The following is a 26,664-nucleotide window of genomic DNA, read 5'->3' on the forward strand; positions in this document are numbered from 1 at the left end:
TACCATAGTCATTGCAGGGCCTTCTCTTAATTTACGTGTTTAGATATCATTCCCTTCAACATAAGTCAAGAGGAAGGAGCTGCAGTTTCTCAGAGTTCTCGAGAGTTCTGTGTACTATTTTTAGTAGGTATTATATATTAATTGATTTTCTCATATAGTATTTTTCTATTAATTAAAAACAGTTTAGACAGACTCATGTCTGTCAGCTTTTGTGACATCCCTAGGACCAAACATTGAGACCAACATAAAAAATAAAATGTACTATATGATAAAGAATCCATATCACTCTGTATATCACATAATCTTGGAAATGTTTAAAAATGATACAGGCGAAAAATCAATGATAATAACATTTGTAATTTAAATGGAGTGTAAGCTTATAGAAATTACCAGCGAGCTCCACTCAAAACTTACCAGTGAAATAGTTTTTAACATTCTGTTTTAGTTTACTTGTAAAGAAAACACGTATTAAAATATTTTAAACTTCAGTTCTCAAGTGGTATGGTGGCAACCTCTTGCTTAATGTTTTGTTATCTTGTATATTCAGCCTACAGCTGGACTTAATCCAGCAACAAATTTAGAAGTAAATTCAACTTGTAATATGACTATACTTCTTCATTAAGGCAAAAAGAACAGTCACTTTGTGCAAAGTCATAAAACTAGCCTACAACCATGACTACTTTTGATAACTAATTTTCTTGTCAGGATTCCTGTCAGTAAAATGTTCACATGTTACCTGCTAACTCCAAACAATCTTTGTGTCTGTTCTCTATTTTGAAAATACAATCACTAAAACCCCTTTATCTCAAATAAATCTTCACACTGGCTGGACTTTCTTGAAGATTTTTTATTTACTTTGATTGGAAATACTCAATGGGCTTCTGAAAATGTGGTGTTTAGTTTCAGATCAACTCATCATCAGGTATTTCTTAAGTACAGCTGATATGCCTGTATGCTAATGGGGATACAAATTAAATAAAAAATGGTCTTAGTCTTTTTGAGAAGATAAGTCATATACATTTAGTGTCACTAGTGAGCCAGATAACATTCTGCTAGTTATGTGCTGGTAATCCTACACTGCATACTGATATAATACAAATTATACTGGTACTGCTTTGTTTCTGTAACTAAGTATTAAATTGGTTGCTAGTGACAAATGATTCAACAAATACTTATTTAGAACCTTTTATGTGTCAATATGCAATAAAATAGTACTTGTATAGCAAACATAGTAAATGCAGATTAAAAGTAGGCAGAAATCAGTGTAGACTGCATAAAGTAAATGAAGTTTGGACTGAATTTTAAGGACATCACTCTGTTATTGTTGTCTTTTAATCAGCGTTTTACAGAAAAGGTAGGGCTCTGAAGAGTAACTACAAAATATAGGAGGAAGGAATTAGGGAATGTATGTTATAGGAGCTTACCTTTTATTTTCAGATATCTAGAAGGTCATGTGTTTTTCAAGGTAAGGGGGAAAATATTTTACTTATCCAAGAAATTTTGTATTCGAAAGTTTTAAGATGGTGACAATTTTAAACTATTCCACTAATAGTTTTGTTTTAGCATTTTCTTATTGCTATTAAAAATTATATACCATAAAGGCTGGGCATAAAGTAAAGAGCACAGGCTTTGGGATCAGGCCTGTATTAGAATCCAATTTTTATCTCTTCTTTATAGCATGACCTTGAGCAACTTACCTAATCTTGAGCTTTCTCATCTATTAAACAGGGATTTTAGTAACTATCTCATAGTATTATATTATGAATATTATAAAGTGATATATGTAATCATTACAGTGCACATGCATATAGAAGGTGTGCAATAAATATCACTTTATTATTCTGAAGATTAAAATAATTGATACTTAACAGGAAAAACAACTAGCATATTTAAAAAAATAGAACGTGAGCATTTCTGAAAATGTTGTTAAGAACAAGTCTATAAATTAATTACTAACTTGCTCACTTTAGGAAGATGAAGGTAATAATTACAAAAGAAATGAAAACTTTCCCGTTTATATTTTGTATGTTCAGACTAATTTAGGAACACTCTTCTGATTCAGCTGATTTTTTTATTGAGCACTTACTGTTTTTCCAACATATTTCTCTGGGGCATGCTGATGAAAAAGAAAATGAATATATTACTTTAAAATTCTGGCCTTTGAAATGATTGATGTGATTAAAACCATTTTGTGTTTCATTCACCTGTCTGTATGTTGTCTCTCTCACAAGATTGGAGCTTCTTTTAAGGGAGAAATGTTTCCATATCTTGGAATTGATGCAGTGTCTGCAAAAAGTAGTTTTTTTAAAATAAATGTATATAAGGTAAAATCAGGAATGAATGTTTCAGTGGTCAGCTAGCTGTTACCAATTCAGACTTTTAGCATATAAGAAAACTGCAACTAATTTTGTGAGGTTAAGTAATTTGTATACATTAGCGGTGATCACTTATTAAATGAGTGAAACATGAGATTGACAAGGTCAGTGAGCCAGTTTGTTCATAGACATTAACCTTGATGAATCCGAGCCTTGTGTAATCAGAGTTAGAGTTCAAGTTTATCATGTCATTTGTCTTCCAAAGGTAGTGAAAGATATTTAGAATAGCTGTCATTCATAAGATTTTCTGTTGATCAGTATCCCATAAAGGTTAATTAGGGCTGAATAATTCTTATCTCAAATTGTATATATACACATACCTTTCCTTTGCCTAGTTTTTCAGACTGAAAGAGAAAAATAGAAAATAGGACACATAAAAATTCTATTTCCATTCCTAATATAGCTCTGTGAGCATACTCATCCAACTCTTGGAACAAGGTTAGTTACTATATTATCTTTTGTTTGTGTCCTGTTTTTTACTCCTAGTATCAATTTGAAGTTTTATAACACTCTTAGACAATCTGTGAGGATGTCTAAGAAAATATTTTAGGTGCTAATGTGCATGTACTATTCCTGATAGACTTAATAGTCTTAAATTATAACATTAATTTAGCTGATAAATCAGAAATTGTCAGCTAAGAATTTTAAAGCAATTTTATGTTTAAAATTCTAAGAAGCATAAATCTGATATAGAACTAACAGTTCTTAGTTTTGTTCTTTTAATTTAGAGCTTCTGTATTAGTAATATAATTTCTGAGCTAATTTATTATTGTTTAGTAATTGCTATGCATTTGAGTGATAGACATCTGCTTCAAATTAGTTTGAATTCAGCTGTTTCTGTAAAGATATAGGAAAACCTTTAAAACAATGTCCCATTATCTATAAGAATATTATTTATTGACTCTTTTGCCTCTTGAATGCTTTTCTTTCCCCAATCTAACGATCCCTGGTCATTCATTCAACAGACATTTATTGATCATTACTGTGTGCCAGGCATACAGTGGACACACAGGAGAGTAAGATCTACTCCCTGTCCTTAATGCCAGTGTTGTACCGGAAAATGGAAACTATGACTTTGTATAAAAGGCCTTTGCGTAGCCCATGTATATTAATTGTTTAAGATCATATTCAAATGATTTGACATTAACCCTTGTTAATTGTGAGGATGTTTCTGGGCCTGGGACTTAGTTTTGGCGGATTTAGTCTGTTGTTATCACTAATTTCCTGAAGAGGGTAGAATTGATTATGGTGGTGAATTTTCTTCTAAGTCATAGTTGATTATTATTCTAATAATCAGTAATATTCTTAGACTAGTAGTAAGCTTTTCAGTAGATGCCCACTGCCACTTTTTACATGCCAAATAGCTTTTCTGTATACAGTTTTTATTCCTAATTAAACACAAGTCAGTGCTTTGTGATGTTTGAGTGTTTCATGAATTCAAAACTGAGCGGTGGTAAGGAAATGGGAAGTATATATTTTGTAAAGCTAGTGATTAGATTTTTATAGATAATGAATTTGTGGGGGCATTCAGTGGTAAAACTTTATATAAAACGGTAACCAAAGGGACTTCACTGGCTGCCTAGAGGTTAAGACTCCGTGCTTCCACTGCAGGAGGTGTGGGTTAGATCCCTGGTCAGGGAACTAAGATCCCATATGCAGCGCAGTGTGGCCCAGAAAACCCCCCAAAAAACGTAACCAAAAATGCTTTCTTGGAGCTTTTCACTTTAATAGATATTTATTCTGCACCATATTAGGTGCCCCAGGTACTCTGCTGGGGAATGTATATTCAGTGGTGAATAAGACACAAACCTTGCTGTGAAGTAACTGAATCTAAGAGTGATCTTTTCTTGCATTTGTGTTAGGATAACTGTTACATCAAATAGCTTGGTGATGAAGAGTACTGGCTTTGGCATGCTGTGTATGTACAAATGATAGTGGTATCACTTACCTGGTTGTCATCTCATTTAATGTATTCAAGTCCTCGGAACCTCAGTTTCCTTATCCATAAATTGAGAATATTAATACCTACCTCTTGATTGTTGAGTATTAGACAATATAATTTCTATATGATATTTTAACAAGCCCAATAAAAATATGTAAAAGTGATAACATAGCAAAGTAATTGACCTTTGCATATTTTTCCTACAAAAAGGACTATATTTTTTGAGAGATGGCAGTCTGAAGGATATATTTGTATTTTTCTTTGAAGGTGATGTTAAAGCACAAGAAATGTATGTTAAGTCTTTTATTTCCCTTATCCCCTCCTTACTGCCTTTCTAACATGGGTGAGCCCTAGCCCTTAATCTCTAGAGCCTTTTATTCCTTTACTTTATGTGGGACTGTCAATAAGCATACCAATTGTGTTGATTTCATTTGTCTACTAGAGGGGAATCTGAAGTCACTTGCTCATTTTATGTTGGCTGACACAGTAGCCACCAGATAGCATTGGTACTCTGAGTTGGTTATCTGACCAGTGACCCAGAGATGCTAGTATCTTGTAGCTCATTAATAGTCCCTGAAGAGTTCAGTTTTTAAGTTCACTGTTTATTCATCACCTATAATTCTAGAAATACCTATCATAGAGGAGTATCAAAATTCTAGGCATATTGTCATTTTTTTAAAGAGATAATATTCAGTATAGCTGTTACATTTTTTCTTTATTTTATTTAGGAATTTTCCTAGGGAAATATGTCTTTAAACGTCTCTCCCTAATTTCCTGTTGGTATTTTCATATGCCAAATGTCTGTGGATACCAAATTTATAATTCTGATTTGATTTTGAGGGTGGCTTTTTTCTAACTTTAACATTGTATTGCAGTAGCAGTATTCTGCTTAGTTTACTGGTCAGGTTGAGTGCTACAAGAAGCAAACGCCAAAATGGGATTCAATCTGTCTGACCGTGTGGAAGGAGAAAGAGAAAGTAGGATTGGGTAGGAAGAGCGTCAGACTGCAGCATGTTCCTAAGAAAGTTTCAGCCAGGCTGTTGGGGAGTCCTTGAGACAGTTGTCCTTTAGAAGAAGCCCTTATTTGGCAGGAATGGCTAGGTTTGTAGTACCCCTGCTGTGCTCAGACATTGGCTGGGAGTAGCCCAAGGGAGGTTTGACCTGGGGTGAACCCCCAGAGGATCCAAAAGTGTAGCATCTGGAGTTTGTGAGTCAGCTATGCTCTCTACAGTAGGTTCTATTGAAAGGAGATCTGAGCTAGGCAAGTCCATGAGCACCATAGTTAAAAACACTGAGAACTATAGTGGTAGGTACACACATATTATTTCATTTAATCTTATCATTAAATGGTGTCATTCATGAGCAAATGGAGACATTGAGAAGTTAAATAACAGTTATCTTAGCTCAATAACTAGCAAGTGTTAGAACCAGAATTCTAACTTAGGCAGGCTTCTGACTGCAGAGTGTCTTAAGCATTTAAATACCTATACCATACTGAGTACATGCATACACTGTAAAAATTTTGCTAAATTTATTTTATGACATAACTATATTCTTTTTAGAAAGTTTCATGAATCTAAAAATGTTTAATTACCTTTCACCATACTAGTTTTTAGAGATCGATTTGTTTTTATTAAAGTATACATATCCAAAACGGTGGCTTTACTGTTTGCATTTTGATGCATGTCTTCACTTGTCAAAAAAAGTACGTTATGCTAGTTATACTCCATCCCCTTTTCTCCCAATATATTGAAGTTGTACTACAGATCTCTAGCTACAATAAGCAATTCTCCAAGGATGAAGAAAGAAAATGTACATACACATAGGAATTTCTTTTCCAGAGCTAAAATTGACATTTTATAAATAATTTCCATGTTGCAAAGTTGAGACTAAGAAATCACAGCAATTCAGTGATATGCATTTGGCATGAGTCAGTTTTAGTTCTTAGTGCTTTTCATTGGAAATGGCATAAAAAGTAAGATTTCTTTGAATTTTTTATGCCGTGGGCTTACAAGAGACATAAGATGTTTTTCTCTTATAGATGCCTGGCAGTGCACGGCAGCAGAAGTAACGAACTGGTCACAAACCCCAGCAGTACTTCCCAGGTCACATGCACCCTTAATTTTTAAAGAATCTAGAAACAACCTAAGCAGTTGATAACAGGTCATTTCTGGGTGATAAAGGGTATTTGATTTCCACACCTAGCATTTTTATAGTCATTTAGAGACTTATTTATGGTGGTGGGTTTATATGTGTTTAAATATGTAACCTAACTGGTCACTGAATTGTAACTCTTTTCTTTTCTTGATGTTTGACATTGATTTTGAGGTCTGAATTTTTTTTTCAAGCTTTTTTTCTTCCAGCTCATTTTATATATAAACACTTCCCATAGTCATTGACTTCAATATAAGGGCAGCTGGGAATGCCAAAGGCAGCTACTGTTAAACAAAAAAGGAGAGGGGGGTGGGGAGGGAGATAAATTGTGAAGTACAGTATCTACTGCCAGAAGTGCTTGTGCATTTTTCTTTCAAACAGCTTTGAATTAAATTAATTTTACAAGCTTTACTTAAAAATTAGTCTCCTTTGAATGTAAAAATTGGGAACCATACATTGGTGCTTTAGAAATTTAGTCTAGTCTTTCAGTGACCTAGCAGTTGATATGAAAACATGAGTTTAAAAATAAATAGCATATTGGATAAACTGTACCATACTCATGAAAGAAGCCAAAAAATTATGGATTAAACTGAATTTGAAAATAATTACAGTTTTGTGTCCTAAACCAGATTCGTTGTTAAAATGAAATGATAGGTCTTTGACCCTTGGGTGTGCTTGGAATAAATGTGGAACACAGTATTGTTTTTAAAACTATTTTGCTTTTATAAGCTAAGACAGATGTACAAAAAAGATGCAGTTTTTATTTTGTATTGGCAGCTTCCAAATATTTAGTATCTATTTCCAAGAATTGCAATTAGTAAAGCAACCATGGTACTGAAATCTGCACATCCCACAAGCTAATTATATTTGCAAGGTCAGAGTGAATACATATTTTCAGAAAAATAAAGGGTTATATAAATATGTGTCTTCTACTTGGCTGTTATATCACAGTTTGTTGATCTGGGGTATAATGTGTACAATTCACAAATTTGTCTGATAACAGAAAGTGGTGTGTGATTGTGTTTATTTTACTAACCAGTATATTCACAGCAATCACTTCCAAATATCTCTCCAGTAAAGATGTGTTAATTACAAAACAGACAAGGTCTTCTATTATATTAAAGCTACTAACAAGAAGACAGCAGGAATCACACATGTAAATAGCATCATCAACCCCTATTTTAGTCCTCTGTTTTGATCTGTGAGTTGCGCATAGACCAAAGGTGCTATTAAAGACTGAGTGTATGAAATAGGCAGCATTATATGAACAAAATTTATTCAACAAGAAAACAGACCTTTAACATGAATTTAACAAGCCTGAGAAATTATAAACTATCATATGCTGCAGATTCATGCAGTGATAATAAACAAAAAAGGAAAGTAAGAGGTTTCCCTAAGCTAGCCAAACTGCTAATGGTTTTGTTATAAGCTGTCTACTGTTGCAGTGACCTCTGAAAAGTCTCAAGGCACTTGTACCAGAAAAAATTAAATGGTCAGGCCAGTGAATGGAGATTCAATGTGGTGCGTAGGACTGCAGCATGGAAAGGAATTATAAAAGTCTAGCTTCATATTCCTGAAAATATTTGTCATACTTTAGCTTGGAAGTTTTTGTTAGTACATATGAAGGGGTAGGTTTTGTGCAAAGTTTTTTGGCTAAATTACTTTTTGGATTTATAACCTTACAAGACATAAGCTGAACTGGTTTAATGTATATATACTTTAAAACAAACCATTTAGAAAATTCATATAGCCCCCAAAAATGAATTTTTCCCCTGCCCCCCTCCCATAACTTAATTAATCCTTGGGGGTTCTTTGTTCAGTCTGTTGTATCTAAGATTTCTGTTCTCATCCATGGAGTGACCACTTTGCTGTCATTCTGTTGCATCATGCTGTAAATACATAAACATGGAGAAACGCCTTCAGCCTATACACACCTCCAAGTGCTCACCAAGGCTTTTTCTTGAATCTTACTATGGCATAATTAACACCTTCTTCACCCATTGCTCATTAGTGCACTGGACATTAAAGAGTCTATTTTGATAGATTGCTCTAAAGGAGAAACCCACTTATTCTCACAGCACAAAAAGCAATTATAAAATTGTACAGAAATTAAAATGTAGACTATATTGCCATATTTATATTTTTATTGTGTACTAAATCTAATTTTGGTCTGCAGGTTGTTGAACATGTTAGTTTCCTTAAGACAGTTGCTATAGTGATGGCAGCAAATTCCTTTAATCTTGGTGTAAAGTGTTCATTTTCTATTGGCTTTCATATTGCTACTCAGAAATCGTCATTCTAAACATTCCATTTCATTTAGGCCATCATTTACTAGTTGAACAGTATATTAAATTCTTGAATTTTTCTCTTAATTTTAAATAGAATTAAAATTTCTAAATTTCAGACTGTTTTTAATTGATCATGATATCTCTTTAGCTGGTATTTTTATTTCCCTTTTATGAAGTTTCACACCTGTTTATAATATTCCAGAGAAATATTACAGAGATTTTTTTTGTGTGTAAAATAGCTGGTCTCCTGTTCTAGTTTGGAAGCATTCAGTATAAAAAAGATATTTTGTGATATATTGTGGAATTTTCATAGTTTTGTAGAAGTGTTCTTTTTCTACAAATGATACAGAAATCTTTAAATGGAATCCAAGTATTCTAAAAACAACTGGACCAAAAGGATGCTTTGCTCTTAAATATTTACTGCTATTGGTTAGGGAAGCAATTCTTAATTTTGTATTTATTTAAGTTGTACATCTGTCTATCAAAATGGTCTCTTTTCTTTAGCCTACATTTTATCTTATTTTTATGTGCTTTTTAGTAGAAAATTTTACTTCTATATGTTTTTAAACAGTTGTTTGAAATTATTTATGATAATATCTGATTAAAGCATGTTTGATAGTAGTACTTATTACTTTATGAAAATGATTAGAAAAAAGTTTAAGTATAAGCAAGAGGTATAAACCTAGGCCATATTTATTTATACATAATTGTGAAAGTTAAGTCTGGATTACAGTTACTGTATAAAAAGAAAAAAGTTTTCACAAACTATTAAATCATGCATGTTCTGGGGATACTTGGTTTTATTTTAAGGCAAGAGGAATCTTTGGGGAAATTCAAACTGTTAGAAATAAAAGCAAAATTCAAAGTTTTGGGGCGGCGGGGGGGGAATTGCCGGAGTAGATGGAGGCCTTAGATTGAGTCACTTGTCATAGTGCTTTGGTGTAAGTTTGTATTCATTAGTACCGTTGACCCTTCATGGCAGCTTTTTAGAAAGGGTGATTTTTCCTTTCTTTCTTTCTTTAAATCTTATTCTTTAGCATATAGCATTTAGTAATACTTACTACAGATTTTTCAGACTTGATTAGATTCCAGTTGGTTTATTTTGGAAATAAATTTTTTTTAATCCCTTAGTATCCTCAAACTATAATTATACAAATGAGAAAGTCTAGTAGACAATAGATTTTAAAACATTGATAAATCTCAGTTGTTTAGCACTTTTAAAGGCAAATCTAGAAATAACTGTATTACCCTGCTTTAAGATATTTTTATGTGAAGAATGTATTGAGTTTATTCTCTAGGTAATTGATTTACATTCCCTGGAAGAGGCATCTGTCTTAAGATCCCCAGTTCTTTACATAAAACTTAACAACATTTAAAAGCTTTAACAAGTTCTTTCAAATCCATGATAATGAACAGAGAAAAGTATTCGGATAGTATGTGATTCTTGTTCAATCTCTTAATATATGAGCTAAAAGATGATTTGTATCATGTAAGAATTTGAAGTGTTTCTCTACAGAAATATTGAGTACACCTAGGAAAAAGAGGATACCTATTGTTATTTCTTTACTATGAACTTAGGGCTGTATCATTCTATACCATGTTCCTGGCTTAAAGCACGGATGACCTTGGTTTTCTTGTATTGTGCCTCGTATTCTTGACAGTGGCTTGGACATTTAAGGCCATCAGACAAGGTACAAAGTCTTTTATAGTCACAAGAAGTAAAAGGTATCTGACTAGAAGAGAATACGTGGAGCAAGTGCCTTGCTGGTTGTAATTTTGTTGTCATTTCAAGTACTGTGGTAGTATAATTGATGTGACAGGGCTGGGCTTTAGATGTGGTCCCTTAGCTTGTGCTCACTTTCAGTTTTAGTTTCTCTTTGTCATTCATTTTGATTAGGTAAAATTTAGGTGACAGACATATGCGCACCAATGAAGGCTGTTTGGTGTAAGTTTAGTAATGACGTATTTCAATAATAAAGATGCAAAGTTAATATTTTCCTTTACTGCTTCATGAAAATTGCAATAATTGGTGTCACCTTACATTACAAGATAGAGGGTGGTGTGCTGACGGTGCAGTCAGCAGGAGGTTCTTTTTTATTAATATTATAATTAAATGATTTTCTGGAAATAGGCCAGAAACAGATGCAAGTTGATCATGCCTTGTCCAGTGTTGTTTGGCACCATCACTTGCTTTTTAAAAAAGAGATGACCTGACACCTTGTTTTTACAGGTTGTTATTGATGCCTTCAGATTGATCAATGCTAATATGATGGTCTTAGGACATGAACCAAGACAAACAACCTCAAATCTGGGTCACCTAAACAAGCCATCTATCCAGGTAATACCTGTATTTGATAATGTGTTAAAACTGTTTTACATTTTAAAAGCCTGTTATAAATGACCATTTTAAGATCCAGTACTTAGTATTTTAATTTGTTTTACAATTAATTTTTCTTGCGCTTTAAAAGGAGATTATGGAAATAGTGTTGCAAAAGTTAGATTTTCTCACATATGAGTTTGCTTTCAGTGAAGTCTTTAAACTTTCCTAACATAGTTTGAGGACACCCTTTTGGGGGGCATAGTAGAGCCTTAATCTTGAGAGTACCTTACAGCTTTGCACGGTTAACACTGTAGTAAAGGACTGATAGGGGTTTTAGGTGGAGTGCGTTAGGTATCATGGTATCATTATTGGTTTGGTTAGTAGACATTTCTTATAGTAGTAAATAATGGTAAATTATTGTATACTTTAAGAGGTCCTCAGAAGCAGTTCCTAAATAGTACTTAAATATTTTTACCTTTTTCTTTTTTCTTTTTTTGCCTTAATCCCTACTTTTAAAACAAATCATATAAAACACAACTACATATTTCTTTTGATTAGAGTTTATATCTTGTTCTTTCTAGTGATGTCAACCACCATTATTACAGTTATTCGGACACTTAATATCCTCCTGAGTGATTAATGTTTTCTTTGTATCATCCACATGCTTCATTGTTTTTACACAGATCTTTATTGTCTGCAAAAATTATTTTAAATGTGTTTTTAAATGCACCACAACCTGTGTCTATATAGTTAATTGCTTCTCTGAAGATTAATTAAAAGGACAGAAATACCGTGTTTGGTTAAATAGAACACATAGGACAGAGACATTATAGTAGCTATTGCTGCTCCCCTTCTGAAACCTTGCTCTGTCATATGATTGTCTCTGGGGAGTTGTGGCTTTGACAGTTAAACTAAGCTTGGTTATACTTTGATAACTTTATACTTTTAGATGCTTACTTTTTCAGCAGTCACTCATCTGAAATCTTCATCAAAGTGAAAAAGTTCTTTCAAAGGATTGAGGTGTGTTCCTTTTGAAAAAATTACTTAGAAGCCAGGGAAAACTGCAAAGTATAGTGAGTATGATGAAATAAGCTACTAGTGTTTTTGATTGGGTACAGACAAGCCCATGCTTGCATGTTCCAAGGGAATATATTATTGGACCTGTTTAGCCTGTGATAATGACCTTTCTTATAACCCCCATAGCATCATACTGCTTCATTATTTTTTTGCAAATATTATTTTTTTTGTTAAGTAGCATCTCACAGTCTAAGATCATTGTGATTACTGCATGGTGTGTTTCTGCCAGAAGTTTTTACTAATTGCAAGTCAACAGCCACCTGTTGCAGATTTCATCTTTTAAATTTAAACACTGGTTTTTAACCTTAAAATTTGAGTTAATTAAATAATTAAAATCTGTTTCTTTCTACATCAGTCCAGTTTGTATTTTTGCCTTATAGTCTGTAATTTAAGGTGAACCTTATGAAGCAGGTTCCAAACCAAAGTTAAAAGGACCTGTGTATATAACAGCTACAGCGTCATTGTTTTCCATTTCATTTTAGTTTGTTTTGGCTTCCAATTAAAATGTATATATATTTATTTCACAGTTTTTATAGCGTCCATCAGGAAAACATCTATCTGGGTGCTTTACAGTTTTGAGACAATTCCAATACTGAAACACTCAAATGGGATCAAGCCAAAAAGTGACGGAACAAAGGCACACCTTAAAACAATTTCTTAGTTTTCTAAGACAAGCTAGAAAGAAAGCATCCCAGAAGAACTTGAAGTGAATGGTGATATTCATAATAGAGTTTTAAGATGTGTTAGCAGAATCTTTACCTCAGGGATCAGAAGCCTTTCAGAAAGGCCGTGCCTTTTATTTTGAAGGAAAGTTAGTTTGTATTTAGAGGGATCTTATTCCTAAACCAGCTTATTACTGGTAGGAATAGGAACCTAACAGGTACCATCAGCACTCATGTGGGTGGTTACTAATGCTTTTCTAACACTGATTTTTTTTTACTATCATACTTAAAGTAGGAGGGGAAATATTAGGGTTATACTGTCGACTACTATTTAATATATTGAGGAAAGTTCAAAATATGTTAAGAAAAAGATTATAAAATCACATATGCAAGTTCTCCTTTTTGAAAATATATATTTTATAAACTGTGCCTATATATTTACAATATGATATTAGTATTGATTACCTTTAGGTTGTAGGGTTATTGAATTTTTTTTCTTGTTTTTCCTTCTCTATATTTCTTAAACTTTCTACAATGAAACATACATTGCTTTTAGAAAATGTTATTTTTAAAGCACTAATAGCAATGTTGAAGTATCTGCCACAAGACAAAGCTAATAGACAAAGTTTATGTGAACTTTCATGTTTTAAATGAGAGGTCATTAATAATCCTGATAGAGAGGGAAGAGTATAATGCCTGTACTGTAGACTTTTCTATTAATATATGTGACTTTGTATTATTTTGTTCTTGGAACATTTGACCATTATTGTCAAATGTATAGAATTGAGAGTTAGCAAGCATTTATTTTAGTAACTAAAAATGTAAAACTATTCCACTAAAAATTGTTCAACAACATTTCAGATGCTTAAGGGCCACAGTGTATATGAAGACAGGTTGTCAACTGAATGGAAATTTAGTAGTTGTTGATGCATAGATGCATTATACTAGGGTTATGAACCTCTTAAGTGTAGCCCTGAGTACAACTGCATTGTCTAACACAGTTAAACTATTTGAAAAACATTGTTTTCGGTAGTTGTTAAACAGTTATAAAATAGTTGTACTAGAAGGAACCATTGTGATGATTTTGTAGGTGAGGAAACTGAGGCCCAGCAAGTTTGTGATTTGCCTAGCTTATCCACTGAGTTACTGTAGGAACTAGTACATAACCAGAGCTCCTCATTCTTTTATACTATATTTGGAAGTTTCATTAATTCATTAATTTTGGCATAGATAATGTATATATACAGCTCAAAATTCAAAAGGTATGAAAAGGTATTTAGCAAAAATTCTTGTCTTCTTTTGCCATTTGTGACCCAGTTCTCCACCCTAAAGGGAACAAAGCACATGTTTTGTTTCTTTCCAGAGCTATTATATTTATATAAAGAAAGATTCATTTTAAAGTATGATTTACTGGATTATATTTAGTACCACATTTTCAGTTTATCAATGTAAAATAATTTAAGGCAAACATATATCTTTAGATCTAAGTAAATATGCCTTTTTTAAGAGCATGAAACTTTTTTAACCTATCAAGAACCTATAAATAGGTTACTACATAGTTCATAAGCTGTGTATTTTATAATATGCCTGCTTTTCCACAGCAGTGAGCAAATGGAGTTATAACTTCTAACCTCTTCTCAGTAGTCTGGACAATGCCAGTGAAGTATTATTTCACCGTAATGATTATTTGTATGCTTTTCTTTGAATTTGTCATACCAACAAAATTATAAAGCTCTACTCTAAAGATTAGCTTAAAGAAACATAGAAATAACCTGGAAGTTAATCAGTGGGATCTCAAAACTCTGCTTTGTCTAGTTCCTCCTCCAAGCCACTCTTTGTCTAGAATAAATAGCATCTTAGACTGATAGTACCAACCTAGGAAGAACTTCCTACTTTGAAAGGTTGGCAGCCTTTGAGCAAAGAAAACAAGGGTCAGGATATCCAAGAAGCAAATAAGCTAAGTCCTGTTAGTAATTCCAAAAAGTATTGTCCCAGAAACAGTGCTCTAAAAGGTCGCTAGCTTCCCAGGTCAGTCACTGAAATATTATTTAGCCCACAATATAAACACTATAGAATAGAACCATGCTTTTTAACAGTGCTTCTATGAGAAACTGTTGCAGATTTCAAATAATTAATGAATGAGCTTCAGGACAATATCCTGTTTTAATGAAGAATTGCCTAAATTTTCCTAAATTCATCATATGTTTGTTAGGTGTAAATTTAAAAGTTAAGTATTGATGTTTTGAGAAATTTCCTAATTATGTAACTTCTTTGTCTGCCTGACATACTATGGCATTTGCTAGTATGTTATGTTTAATTTGCAATTTGACCCTGTCAAAAGGCTAGTCTCCCCCTTGGTAAAGCTAATCTTATATTTGGTGTATGCTGTCACAACTTGTAATTCAATGTCAACTAGAATGGGGAATTTGAGAGAATTTGTTTTTCACTGAGCTAAATAAAAGAGCCTGTGCCTTTGGGTTTATATGGAAGGAGGACTGTACATGGCTAGTTTACCTGTGATTTGGGATGAATGTACTTGGGGGCACACAGCAAGTAAGTGAAATTGGGAAATGGCTTGAGGATATCATTTGATTTAAATTTATATTTGTTTTATTATTGTCCCTGCTAATCTTTCATGCTGCCTGTTAGTTGTACTACTTTCATCTAAATAATGTAATTGAAAATCAAGTAGGTAGTGCCTTCAAGTTCCAAACTGTATATTTCAGCAGTACAGTTAATCTCCAAAATGTGGACCTATCTGTGTGCCCATTTGTCTGACTTCTGTATCTCTTGGCCATACCTGTTATTAGCTTTATGGCCACTATATAGAATTATATAGTTGAAGCACTGCATAAAGGTGATTGGATGAGAGGGCAGTTGGCACCTGAAATCTAGCCTAAACTTTGCTCTCCAGCCAGGCTGAGTTTGCTTGGAGCACTGGGCACCTTTTTCTAATTCTTCCACCCAGAGGATGCACTTCCTAATTTGCATAAAGGTGAGTACAGATTAAGGGAGGCACTGATTAGCTCCACTTTTTGATTCACACAGTACAGCATATCTAGGCACTGAAATTGAATTCACTATTCCTGATTATTATTGAAATGAATAAGGATTTAATAGATACTCCTAGTACTTTAATTTCATATAGCAACCATTTTATTATAGCAGATGTTAGGAATATAAGAATGGATTGTTGGGCTTCCCTGGTGGCGCAGTGGTTGAGAGTCCGCCTGCCGATGCAGGGGACACGGGTTCGTTCCCCAATCCGGGAAGATCCCACATGCCGCGGAGCAGCTAGGCCTGTGAGCCATGGCCGTGGGGCCTGTGCTCCGCAACAGGAGAGGCAACAGCAGTGAGAGGCCCGTGTACCACACACACACAAAAAAACAAAAACAAAACTAAACTAAAAAGAATGGATTGTTATAGTACATACCTAAAACGGGTTAGTATTTGGTAGGGCGATTTTTGCTAGCAAAGTTTAAAAATAAGACTATGCTTTGTTTTCATTCTGATCCCTGAAGTACAAAGACTTAATTTAAGAATTTCCTAAGATACATTGTAGCATAGTATGATAGAAAAAAACATGGGCTTTGGAGTCAGAAAAACTTGGGTTCAAATCCCAGCTTTGCATTTTATTAGGTATAAACTAGGACAAATTGAGATTTGTGTCTTATTTCCTCATCTGTCAAAATACAAATGGAACCAGCCTACCTTACTGGGTTGTTGTGAAGATTAGAAGACTTATTGTGTAAAGCAGGTGCAGGTGCTCATCAAATGTTTCCTTTCCACCCCTTCTTCTACCTCAACACCTTAAGACTACATTGTAAAAATCCAGTTATTAGTGTGGTGGTTGTTTTAGTTAGCTTTATCTTTAGATTCCTGAGAGTTAACCCCAAAGCCCTTTTTGTTTTTGTACTTGAAGATATGTCCAGGGTGTATTTCTGTACTTTAATGTCTTAGAAGGCTGACAGAGGGGTCCACAGAAACTGTTTTGGACCTCATTTGAACCTATGTAGCTAGAGTTAGACATTTGTGCAGCTGTGAATGGATTACAGCACATGCAGGATTATTGTTTCTTAATAAAGCCATGCCATTAGCTTCAGTTTTTATGATGATTTGAGTGTTTGTCTTGGTGATCAAGTACAGTGGAAAAATTTCTGCTTAGTGAGGTTGCCTGAGACTGGACCCACTAAAAAACAAACTCCATTTCGTTAATTTGGAGACATATGCAGACACAGTTATTTTTTTATTTTATTTTTTTTTTGCGGTATGCAGACCTCTCACTGTTGTGGCCTCTCCCGTTGCGGAGCACAGGCTCCGGATGCGCAGGCTCAGCGGCCATGGCCCACGGGCCCAGCCGCTCTGCGGCATGTGGGATCCTCCCAGACCAGGGCACAAACCCGTGTCCCCTGCATCGGCAGGCGGACCCTCAACCACTGCGCCACTGGGGAAGCCCAGACACAGTTATTTTTAATATGTTAGAACTGAATTAAGAAAAATGGAAACTCCAGATTAATGTTGTGGGTGAAGGAATAATTATATTATTATGTCTTTTTAGGCTTTTCTTTTGAAATAAGAAAGATCCCCCTATGTAGATAATCATAAAATCAGACTTAATAAATTATGTATTATTTATAAATTATGAATGAGGTCAAATCATATCTCTGACTCTGAGCAAGGCTACTAAAACTGTTGAATTTGTGCGGCTCTATGTCATGTTTTAAAGAATGTGTGCCCTGTACCTCTAAACCTCACTTCTAAACTCGTAGCTGAGAGAAAAAGTTTAATATTTACTTAGGATAAAAAGCTATTTTTAGAAGATGGTAAAGGTATTGTCTACAGGATATGTCAACAGTTTCAAACAGTTGTATTTATTTTATTAGATGAAAAATACTAATTTGTCCTTCTAATCATTTATCTATATAGGCGTTAATTCATGGACTAAACAGACATTATTACTCCATTACTATTAACTATCGGAAAAATGAACTGGAACAGAAGGTAAGCTTAAATTTTTATCTTAGAGGCGGAAAAAAATCTATTTCAAACAATTTAAACTATTACCTGGTATATTTGAATTTAAATTGTTGACCTCTTTCATTGATGCGTTCAAATATTTTTTCATTCCTGATGAACTGTAGCATAAAATAAAGGAATATTTTATTGGACAAATTGAGAGACATTTTACCTTATTGGTAGGCGCTAAAACAGGAGAGGAAGTAGGAAACAAACATTCCAGTTTGGTTTTATGATGAATTATAAAAATCTTTCTTCTAGTTCTGCGATTTTTCTGATTAATTTATCTTCTCCAATAAAATGGCCTTTTGTTACTAAATTGCTAAATAAATAGCTTTCCAGATTTGAAAGGAATAAATTAGATTGTAATTGTGTAGTGCTTTTTAAAAAAGTACCATGGTTACTTAGGATAAACTAAAGGTGAGTCAAAAGGGAAATGCATTTTAAGGGTTTTCAGATATTTAGATCTAAATTTTTATACCTTTTTATAGTAATCAAATTTGATGACTTTAAAAATTACCTAGCGTCTTGGTAGATTAGCATTCTTTAGTTTCTACTGTTTTAGGATTACCTCAAGAACAGTTTTTCTCTCAACTAATTGGAAATATTTAAGTCTGCCTACTGCTTTTTGAAATTACAATCTGAACTGCTTTTTTTCTTTATTATTACAATTAGTCATCCTCCAAATAAGCTTCTTGTATTTCTCTCTGAGAAAGACTTAAAAAATTTGAAAGAACATGAGTACTGTTGACAGCCCCTAAGTTTTGATTTCTACATGCACGCTGAAGTCCAAACATAAGTAATCAGTAGTAAACAAGACCTTTCTTACTAGTTGAAAGTGTTCCCCACAAAGTCACCCTAGAAGGGATTCTAGTGATGGTGTATGGGAGTGGAGTTAGAGGGCTCTCCATACTACTCCCTCTTTCAACCAGATCATCTCCATTTTCAGTCTTATTTATATATTGTGGGCAGAATGTGCTGTATAAGATTTTCTGAAGTTTGATAAACAATTGTTTTAAAAGTTCAAAGCCACCAGTAAACTCACTCAAAGGTCCTAGGTGCTTGAGCATGACTTTGAGTGAGGGGCTGCAGGGGACCAGTTCTTCCTTGACCTGAGGGGAGACACAGAGCCATAGTTCTTCCTTCTGCTTGCTTTTGTCCCAAAGTTCATATCACCTGTGGTAGATTTAGTTGATAGCTTGAAGTACATTTTCAACACTTATTTTAATTTTATGTAGAATAGGTACAGGCTGTGGGATAAAAGGGTACCACTCAGACATAAACTGAAAAATTCATTCAGATATATAAATATTTTATCAGTCTGACACCCAGCTATTTGGAAATATCCATCTAATTACATCAAATTTTCTTTTTCTTTTTTTCCTTTATGGTACCCCATAAACTTAGCCACCATCCTTGGTATAAAAAACACACATATAAATACTTACATAAATTAATTAATATTTTGTTTATGTTCCTAGTATAGCTCAGTTCAGGTGCTTTCTTGATACTCAAAGCCCTGCCTTTACTCTTATCTCACCAACCTGTATACTTAACTCCAAGTGTTACCTGAGGGGCCCAATCCAATCTTTGTCCAGGCATGGTAGAATTATTCTCCTGCTCTTTGGGAACTTTCTTTGTTTGCTTCTGAAGTGTAGAAAAATCCAATTCTCAACACTTAATTATAGGTAGTTTTATAGCATAGGTAGTTGCAGCTGCACCAAAATTTCTTGAGGATGTATTTTCTAAAACACTGTCACTGGCGAAGATGGGAAGCAATCCAAGAAATTCGGGTTACATGTGCAGGAATTTTCCAGTTTTTTTCCAAACTACTCTTGCTTCCATGGGCCCTAGGAGGGGCATGGAGGAATACGGATCTTTTGTGTCTTGAAAATTCTCATAGGTGATTTTGACATGCAGCTTATTCTCCAGCATAAGGAAAACTTTGTACCACTTTTAGCTGCAAACCTCTAAACAGATAATTGTTCTAAACTAAACTCATACACTTCCGACTATGTCTTTAGATCCTCATAGCTTGTGGATCTTACTTAAAGTATACTGGTTCTCATAGCAAAAGAACAATAGTCATTCTGTAGGTACCGTTTTTTTTTTCACATTGCATAATTTTATCAATCGTTTAGAAAACTCTTCTTATTCAATGATTATCCTCAACTGAAGGACATTATAGAGTAGGACTTTTAAGAAAAACTGTCTTAAGACTCTGAACTTGAAAACTTACGAACTTCGAAGAATACGTATTCAGAATTAGGAGTCCAGTTTGAGAAATAATGAACTAAAGTGTTTAGTTCCATGATCACTACTAATAGGGTCTGATCCCAGTTTGCTGATGTGATTGCAAAGTGGATGGATATGTGATTTCCTTCCCAGTTTTACGACTTTTCATTCTGGTATAAAGAAGTTCAAAAATTTTAAATTATAGATGGAATATTAGAATTTGAAGAAAATTTAAAGATTATCTAATACAAGCCTTCAGTTCATAGATATGTAAACAGGGACTCAGAAAGATTGACACAGTCATTCAGTAAATGGAGGCATTTACCTCCTTATCTCGGCATTTGAGAGCAGGGCTATATGAACTATTAGAAATCCTGTGTGTAACATAGTAGTTACATTCATTCAACATATGCTTATTTAGTATTTGCTATGATTAGATTATGATCTAGATTCTAGAATCTAGACCTTGGTAATCTTGAAATAAACAGAGCAGAGTCCTTGCCTTGATTTCTCTTTAATGGGAGAGAAATGCACTAAACAAGAAAACAAAAATTTCAGCTGTTTATAGTGTTATAAAAATAATAAAGCAAGTTAAGGAAAGAAAGATGTTTAGATAGTATGGGGTGGCTTTATTATATAGTGGTGAGGAATGGCAGCTATATCTAAGGAAGTGAGAAGTGTAAGCCATAGAAAGATAAGAAAAATAGCCTTTGAGGCAAAGGGACAGCAAATGCAAAGGCCATGAGTTGGAGTATTCCTTAGATTTTATTAATATAAATTTAGAAGGATACTTATTAGAGTTTATTTAAATTAATAAAATTAAACTTAAATTCACTAATTCCAAAAGTTGTTTGTAAAGTTGTTTCTCAAGACAAATAAAGGAAATTTTCTCAATACAGGAAAATAATTAATTTTTCTTTATATTTTTTAGATGTTGTTAAATTTGCATAAGAAGAGTTGGATGGAAGGTTTGACACTTCAGGACTACAGTGAACACTGTAAACACAATGAATCAGTGGTAAAAGAGATGTTGGAATTAGCCAAAAATTACAATAAGGTAAAAACTTACTTTCAACATTTATTTCTTATAATCTTTAGAATATATATGATTAGATATCAGGCATTGTATAAATATAAATAGTTAAGAGTAGAATGGCCTATTTTGTAGACCAGATAGTAAATATTTTAGGCTTTATAAGCCATCCAATCTGTTGCAACTACTCAACCCTGCTGTTATAGTGTAAAAGTAGCCACAGACACTACGTAAAGGGATGAGTGAGGCTATGTCCTAGTAAAACATTATTTACTAAAACAGGCAGTTGGCTAGATTTGACCCGTGGCTTATAGTTTGCCAACCCCTGTTGTAAATAGCTTTACAATTGAAATCTCTTCATTATTCAGAGGACTTTTTCTTGGAAGGGAAGGAGGAACAAGGAGATGTGAACAACAACAGCATTTAATACTTGATAACATATAACTTATTTTATGAACTTCTCTGTTTTTCATTTAATACGTATTTATTGAAAACCTGCTATGTGCCAGGTGCTGGGGATATGGTAAAAAAATAAGACCTATCCTCATGGAATTTATTTTCTGGTAGGGGAAACAGAAAGTAAACAAATAAACACAACATAATACATTGTAATTAGTGCTGTGAAGACAATAAACAGGATGATGTAAAGAGTAGCAAAGGGAGACCACTTCATATGAGGATGTAAAAAAGTTACATTTTTCACAATCTCCTGAAAATATTTATTGTATGCTAAAGTATATGTGGCCATGATAACATTTTGTTTATAGATTTATGTTCTTTTACAATTCTGAAATTAAGAGAATACTTGACCAAGACTAAAATGTATCTTCTGTATTGTATCAGTTTCCTAGCATTGCAATCACAAACTACCATATAATGGGTGACTTAAAACAACAAATTTATTCCCTCACAATTCTGAAGCTAGAAGTCCAAAATCAAGGTACTGATAGGGCCATGCCCCCTGTGAAGCTTCTAGTGGGGAGCATCCTTCTTTTTTTTTCTAGCTTCTCTTGGTCCCCAGGCATTCCTTGGCTTGTGGCAGCATAACTCTAATCTCTAACCAGGGTTATGACTTCAATGTATCCTTTTAGGGGGGACATGATTCAACTCATAACATGTATTTTTCAACTTTTTTGACCAAAACCCATATAAAGAATAGATTTTACATTTGACCCAGTACCTGCAAATGTATATGTATGTGTGTATATATATTGCAACAAAAGTTTTATGAAGCAATATTTACCCTTATTACAAGTGGTTATATTCTATTTTCTTTCTCATTTGACTCAATTTCATACTGTTTCAGTTATATACATACATATTATATACATCGACATATAGTTTGCAACCTATTAATGGGTTGAAAACCTGCAATTTGTAAAACATATACATACTATACAGTGTTATGCTTACAGATACTTATCAAATATCTTCTGTACAATTTGCAGTGGAAAACAGGGATCCTTCCTTCATTTTTAGGAAAACAGGGGCATTAAGAAAATTTCATAACCAGAGTACTTGACCAAAATTCGTGTGTTTGATAACACCTTAGTATTCAGATTGTCCACAGACCAGCTGCATCAGTATCACTTGGGATCTTGTTAGAAATGCAGGTGTTTGACCTGCTAAATCAGAATCAACATTTTAACAAGATTTCCAAGAGATTTGTATACTCATTCAAGTTAGAAGTTAGAGAACACTGCCATAGAGAAGTCCATGTGAAGTCCTGTAGAAGTTCAAAGGCTTTTGCTTTCAGCTGGTACAGACCCAGGATGATGTCTTTAGAGAATAACATTTGAACTGGACCTTAAAGCATGAATAAGATTTGGACGTACAAAGGAATGTTACCCTAGGCCAACTGAACATCATGAGCAAGACTAGGAGACAGAAAAGCAAGGGCATCTTTAGGAAACTGTGTTTGGCTAGAGTACATGAGAAGGGTGTACATAAAGGGTGAATAGTGGGGAATAAAGATTTTTAAAGTTACTGAAGTCAAGTAACAGAGTTTGGAGAATCATGATAGAGTTATTTTTGATCAGGGGCATGGTATACCCAGAACCTGACTTTAGAAACATAATTTGACAAGGCTATAGAAGAAAGAGTGTTGTAAGAGGAGATTTGAAATGGAGATTCTATATTTAGGAGGAGCTTGCTATTACCCAAACAAAAGGTACTAAGTGTGTGAATTACTGTAGTGGCAGTGGGAAGGGAGGTATCAATAGACTAATAAAATAAAACATGGTGCCAGTTGGATAGATAAAGTAAAAGAAGAAGGAATCAAAGATGAGTTAAATGTCTCCTGCCTAGGTGACCAGAAGTATGTTGGTACCATTAACATTTCCAATTTAAGTAGAAGTAGAAAGATTGAGAAAGAAGATAAAGAGATTAAACAAGCAGGGAATTCCCTGGCGGTCCAGTGGTTAGGACTCTGCACTTGCACTGCCGAGGGTGCAGGTTCAACCCCTGGTCAGGGTACTAAGATCCCACAAATCATGGCTCGGCCAAAAAAACAAAAAAAAAGTTTAAACAAGCAGTTTACTATGTGGGACTAAAAATTAATGGTGGGGGCTAGAGCTTTTGGAGACAGTTAAAGTTGATATTGGTTGGCACACACCAAAAAAGTAATATTTTACTTTTTAAATTAAACACATCTTACAAAATAAATATTAACCAAGGGACGGTGTATAAGATTTGCCAAGTGTTAACAACAAGCCTTTTGAGAGAATTGAGCTTTGAAAAAATGTTGATGGGCCCATACAAGCTAAATTCCAGCAGAATTAGGTTTGGCTTTGAAGAGCATGCCCTGATTTATATGTAGTGTTCCAGCTGGAAATTCCCATTGCTTCTAGATTGTAGGGAAAATATATATATATATTTAATCTTTCTAGTGTATGTTTTCATGCTGTGGAGATTAAAGAGAAAACAATAGTTCATCCTATTTAAAACAGTTAACCTTTTATAAATTAACCTTTAAAGAAATTTAAGTTATTATTCAGTGGACTGTAGGAATGGTTTTCATTTCTCTGTAACATTACAAGTTTAAGTAAATTCTTATTGGTACTACTGCCAGGAAATAACCTATTTATGGTTACTGCTGCCCATCCACAGAAGTTTTTGCTATTTTACAGTTTTAAAAAATCTCTGAAGTACTCAAAAATTTGTAAGGTTTGGTTATAAAGTGAAAACAATGTATAAGCTGTGATATGAAGGAGTCCAAATTTGGGGCTGTAATTCCCTCTGTGATTGAAAGAGAATGTGGTGGAGTTTTTAGTAACACTTAAAATATAAAAAGAAAGGCCCATACAACCAGTTCTTCATAGTATTCTTTTTAATTGGTTGGTGTTTTAAACTAAGGTAATTACTGTTACGTGCCAGTTAGCTCCTAAAGTGAAAGAAGGTTAGAAAATAATTAAATTCCTTTGTACCAACTTTTTGATTTCAAGTCTGAAGTCCACGCAGACGTTCTGCTTGATTATTAGTCATTGATTTCTCTAGTTACTGAACTTTAGCACCCACAACTCTTTTATTCCAAATCTCCTAGTTTATTCGTGCCAAGATGTATCAGTATTTTAATATTGATAACATTTGATTGGATATTTGTAAATGAATCTGCCAGTGAAAAAATGAATTGTAAAAGACTTTTTTAAGAATAGCATAGACACATAAAAGTTTGCTTTGTTTTCAAGCATGTAGCCCTATAAATTCAGAGATCTGACAGTTTACTTTTCAGGTAGAAAAACTGCCTACTTAGGAACCTGAAAGAAGGTTTGGATGCAACTTTTATGTAATTACATACAAAATATGTAATTATATGATTACATTTGGTTTATCAAAGTAGCTGTATTAAATAAGAAGGTCTTGTTTTGTGCTAGTGCAATAAGATAAGAAAAACAAAATAAGATATAAATATTGGGAAACCAGGCCAGATTATCATTATTTAAGTATGATAGGATATGTTTGCAATCAAGCATAGAAATACATGAAACTAAACTAGAATACTATTAGAACTATTATGATTGAGAATTATGTAGCCATGCAGTTACATAGGCTGAAACCAGTTGAAAAATATAAAAGGCAGGGCTTCCCTGGTGGCACAGTGGTTGAGAGTCCACCTGCCGATGCAGGGGACGCGGGTTCATGCCCCAGTCCGGGAAGATCCCACATGCCGTGGAGCGGCTGGGCCCACGAGCCATGGCCGCTGAGCCTGCGCGTCCGGAGCCTGTGCTCCACAACAGGAGAGGCCACAACAGTGAGAGGCCCGCGTACCACACACACACACAAAAAATGTATATATATATATATATATATATATATATATATATATATATATATATATATAAAAGGCAAATCAGTTTACAGAAGCATCCAAAATTACAAAGTATTTAGGAATAACTACCATAAAAAATGTAAATGCATAAATATGTATATATGACTTCTTTGAAAAATGCTAAAAACATTGTGAATAAATTCCCATTTCCAAAAGTAAGACTTAGTATTTGTAAAGCTGTGGTCAAGCTTCCCAAAGGTTACTTTAGTGCTAGTAAGAATATCAGTGAGCTTTTAAATTTTGATAACTTGACAGTAAAGTTTACCTGCAATAAAAATAACATTTATTAAATGCTTATTAGGAGTCAGACTGGCAGAAAATATTTGTACCTATAACACAGAAAAGGCTAGTATCCAAAAAGTACATAACAGACAAAGAATTCCTATAAAATATAAAGAAAGGATAATAAATTGGACAACAGAGCTGGAAAATTCACTGAAGATGAATGGCATATAAACATGAAAAAGAATTCAATCTTATTAAGTATTCAAAGAAAAAAGTTAAAAGTATAAGATTTTTTTTTCTTTTCAAATTAAAAAAAATGGTTTGGGAGAATGCGCCACTAGTAGGAAAATAAAAAAGTGATATATGACATTTTTGAAGGCCATCTCCCATTTTATCTTTAAATTTTAAGTGCATATAACTCTTTAAGCCAACGTGTTCTCTTTTAAGGATTTATTATGAAGAATGAAATTCTACAAGTACCAACTTAGAGAAATATTTAAAACTTGATGTTATGTGTATAAAATGAAATTGTGTAACAATATGAAAAGTCCCTACTATGTTACCTTCCCTCCATTTTTCAATGATACCTGTCTCACATATATCTCAACGTATTATGCTGTTAACAGTGTCACCTCTCAGGTGGAAGGTAGGGGAATTTTATACTTTATGTAAATCCTGGATTCTTTTTAGTTTTTGCACTAAGCAGGTGTTATTTATACCTATTGTGTTAGCTTGAGGTAGCAATGGCTTAAAGAGGATAGGAATGTACATCTCTTGCAGTTCAAGTCCATGTGAAACTTTGAAGTTATTACTTTTACATACCCAGATATCTCCATCTTTTGCTCCACTTTCCTTGTATTGGCTTCCATCGTTTAGATCTCCTCATGATTCATGGTGATTGCTAAAGCTTTAGCCATCCCATCTGAGTTCCAAGCAACAGGAAGAAATGCAAGGGCAAAAGAGAGAGACCTCTCAACTAAATCAATTCCTGTTCAGGATCCTTCCTATAA

General features: G+C 33.8%; 1 protein-coding gene across 2 annotated transcripts in view; it reads left to right on the forward strand.

The window, feature by feature from the left end:
* Window positions 1–26,664, forward strand: part of PSMD14 (proteasome 26S subunit, non-ATPase 14) — a 94,962-nt gene that overhangs the window by 61,134 nt on the left and 7,164 nt on the right. For both annotated transcript variants that reach the window (XM_004266269.4, XM_049712778.1), the window contains 3 exons: window positions 10,990–11,097; window positions 17,745–17,819; window positions 21,001–21,126. In XM_004266269.4, coding sequence (XP_004266317.1) covers window positions 10,990–11,097; window positions 17,745–17,819; window positions 21,001–21,126 — 309 coding nt within the window. The remainder of the gene's footprint in view (window positions 1–10,989; window positions 11,098–17,744; window positions 17,820–21,000; window positions 21,127–26,664) is intronic.

Source organism: Orcinus orca, chromosome 7 (genome assembly GCF_937001465.1).
Source record: "Orcinus orca chromosome 7, mOrcOrc1.1, whole genome shotgun sequence".
NCBI classification, from domain to species: Eukaryota; Metazoa; Chordata; class Mammalia; order Artiodactyla; family Delphinidae; genus Orcinus; species Orcinus orca.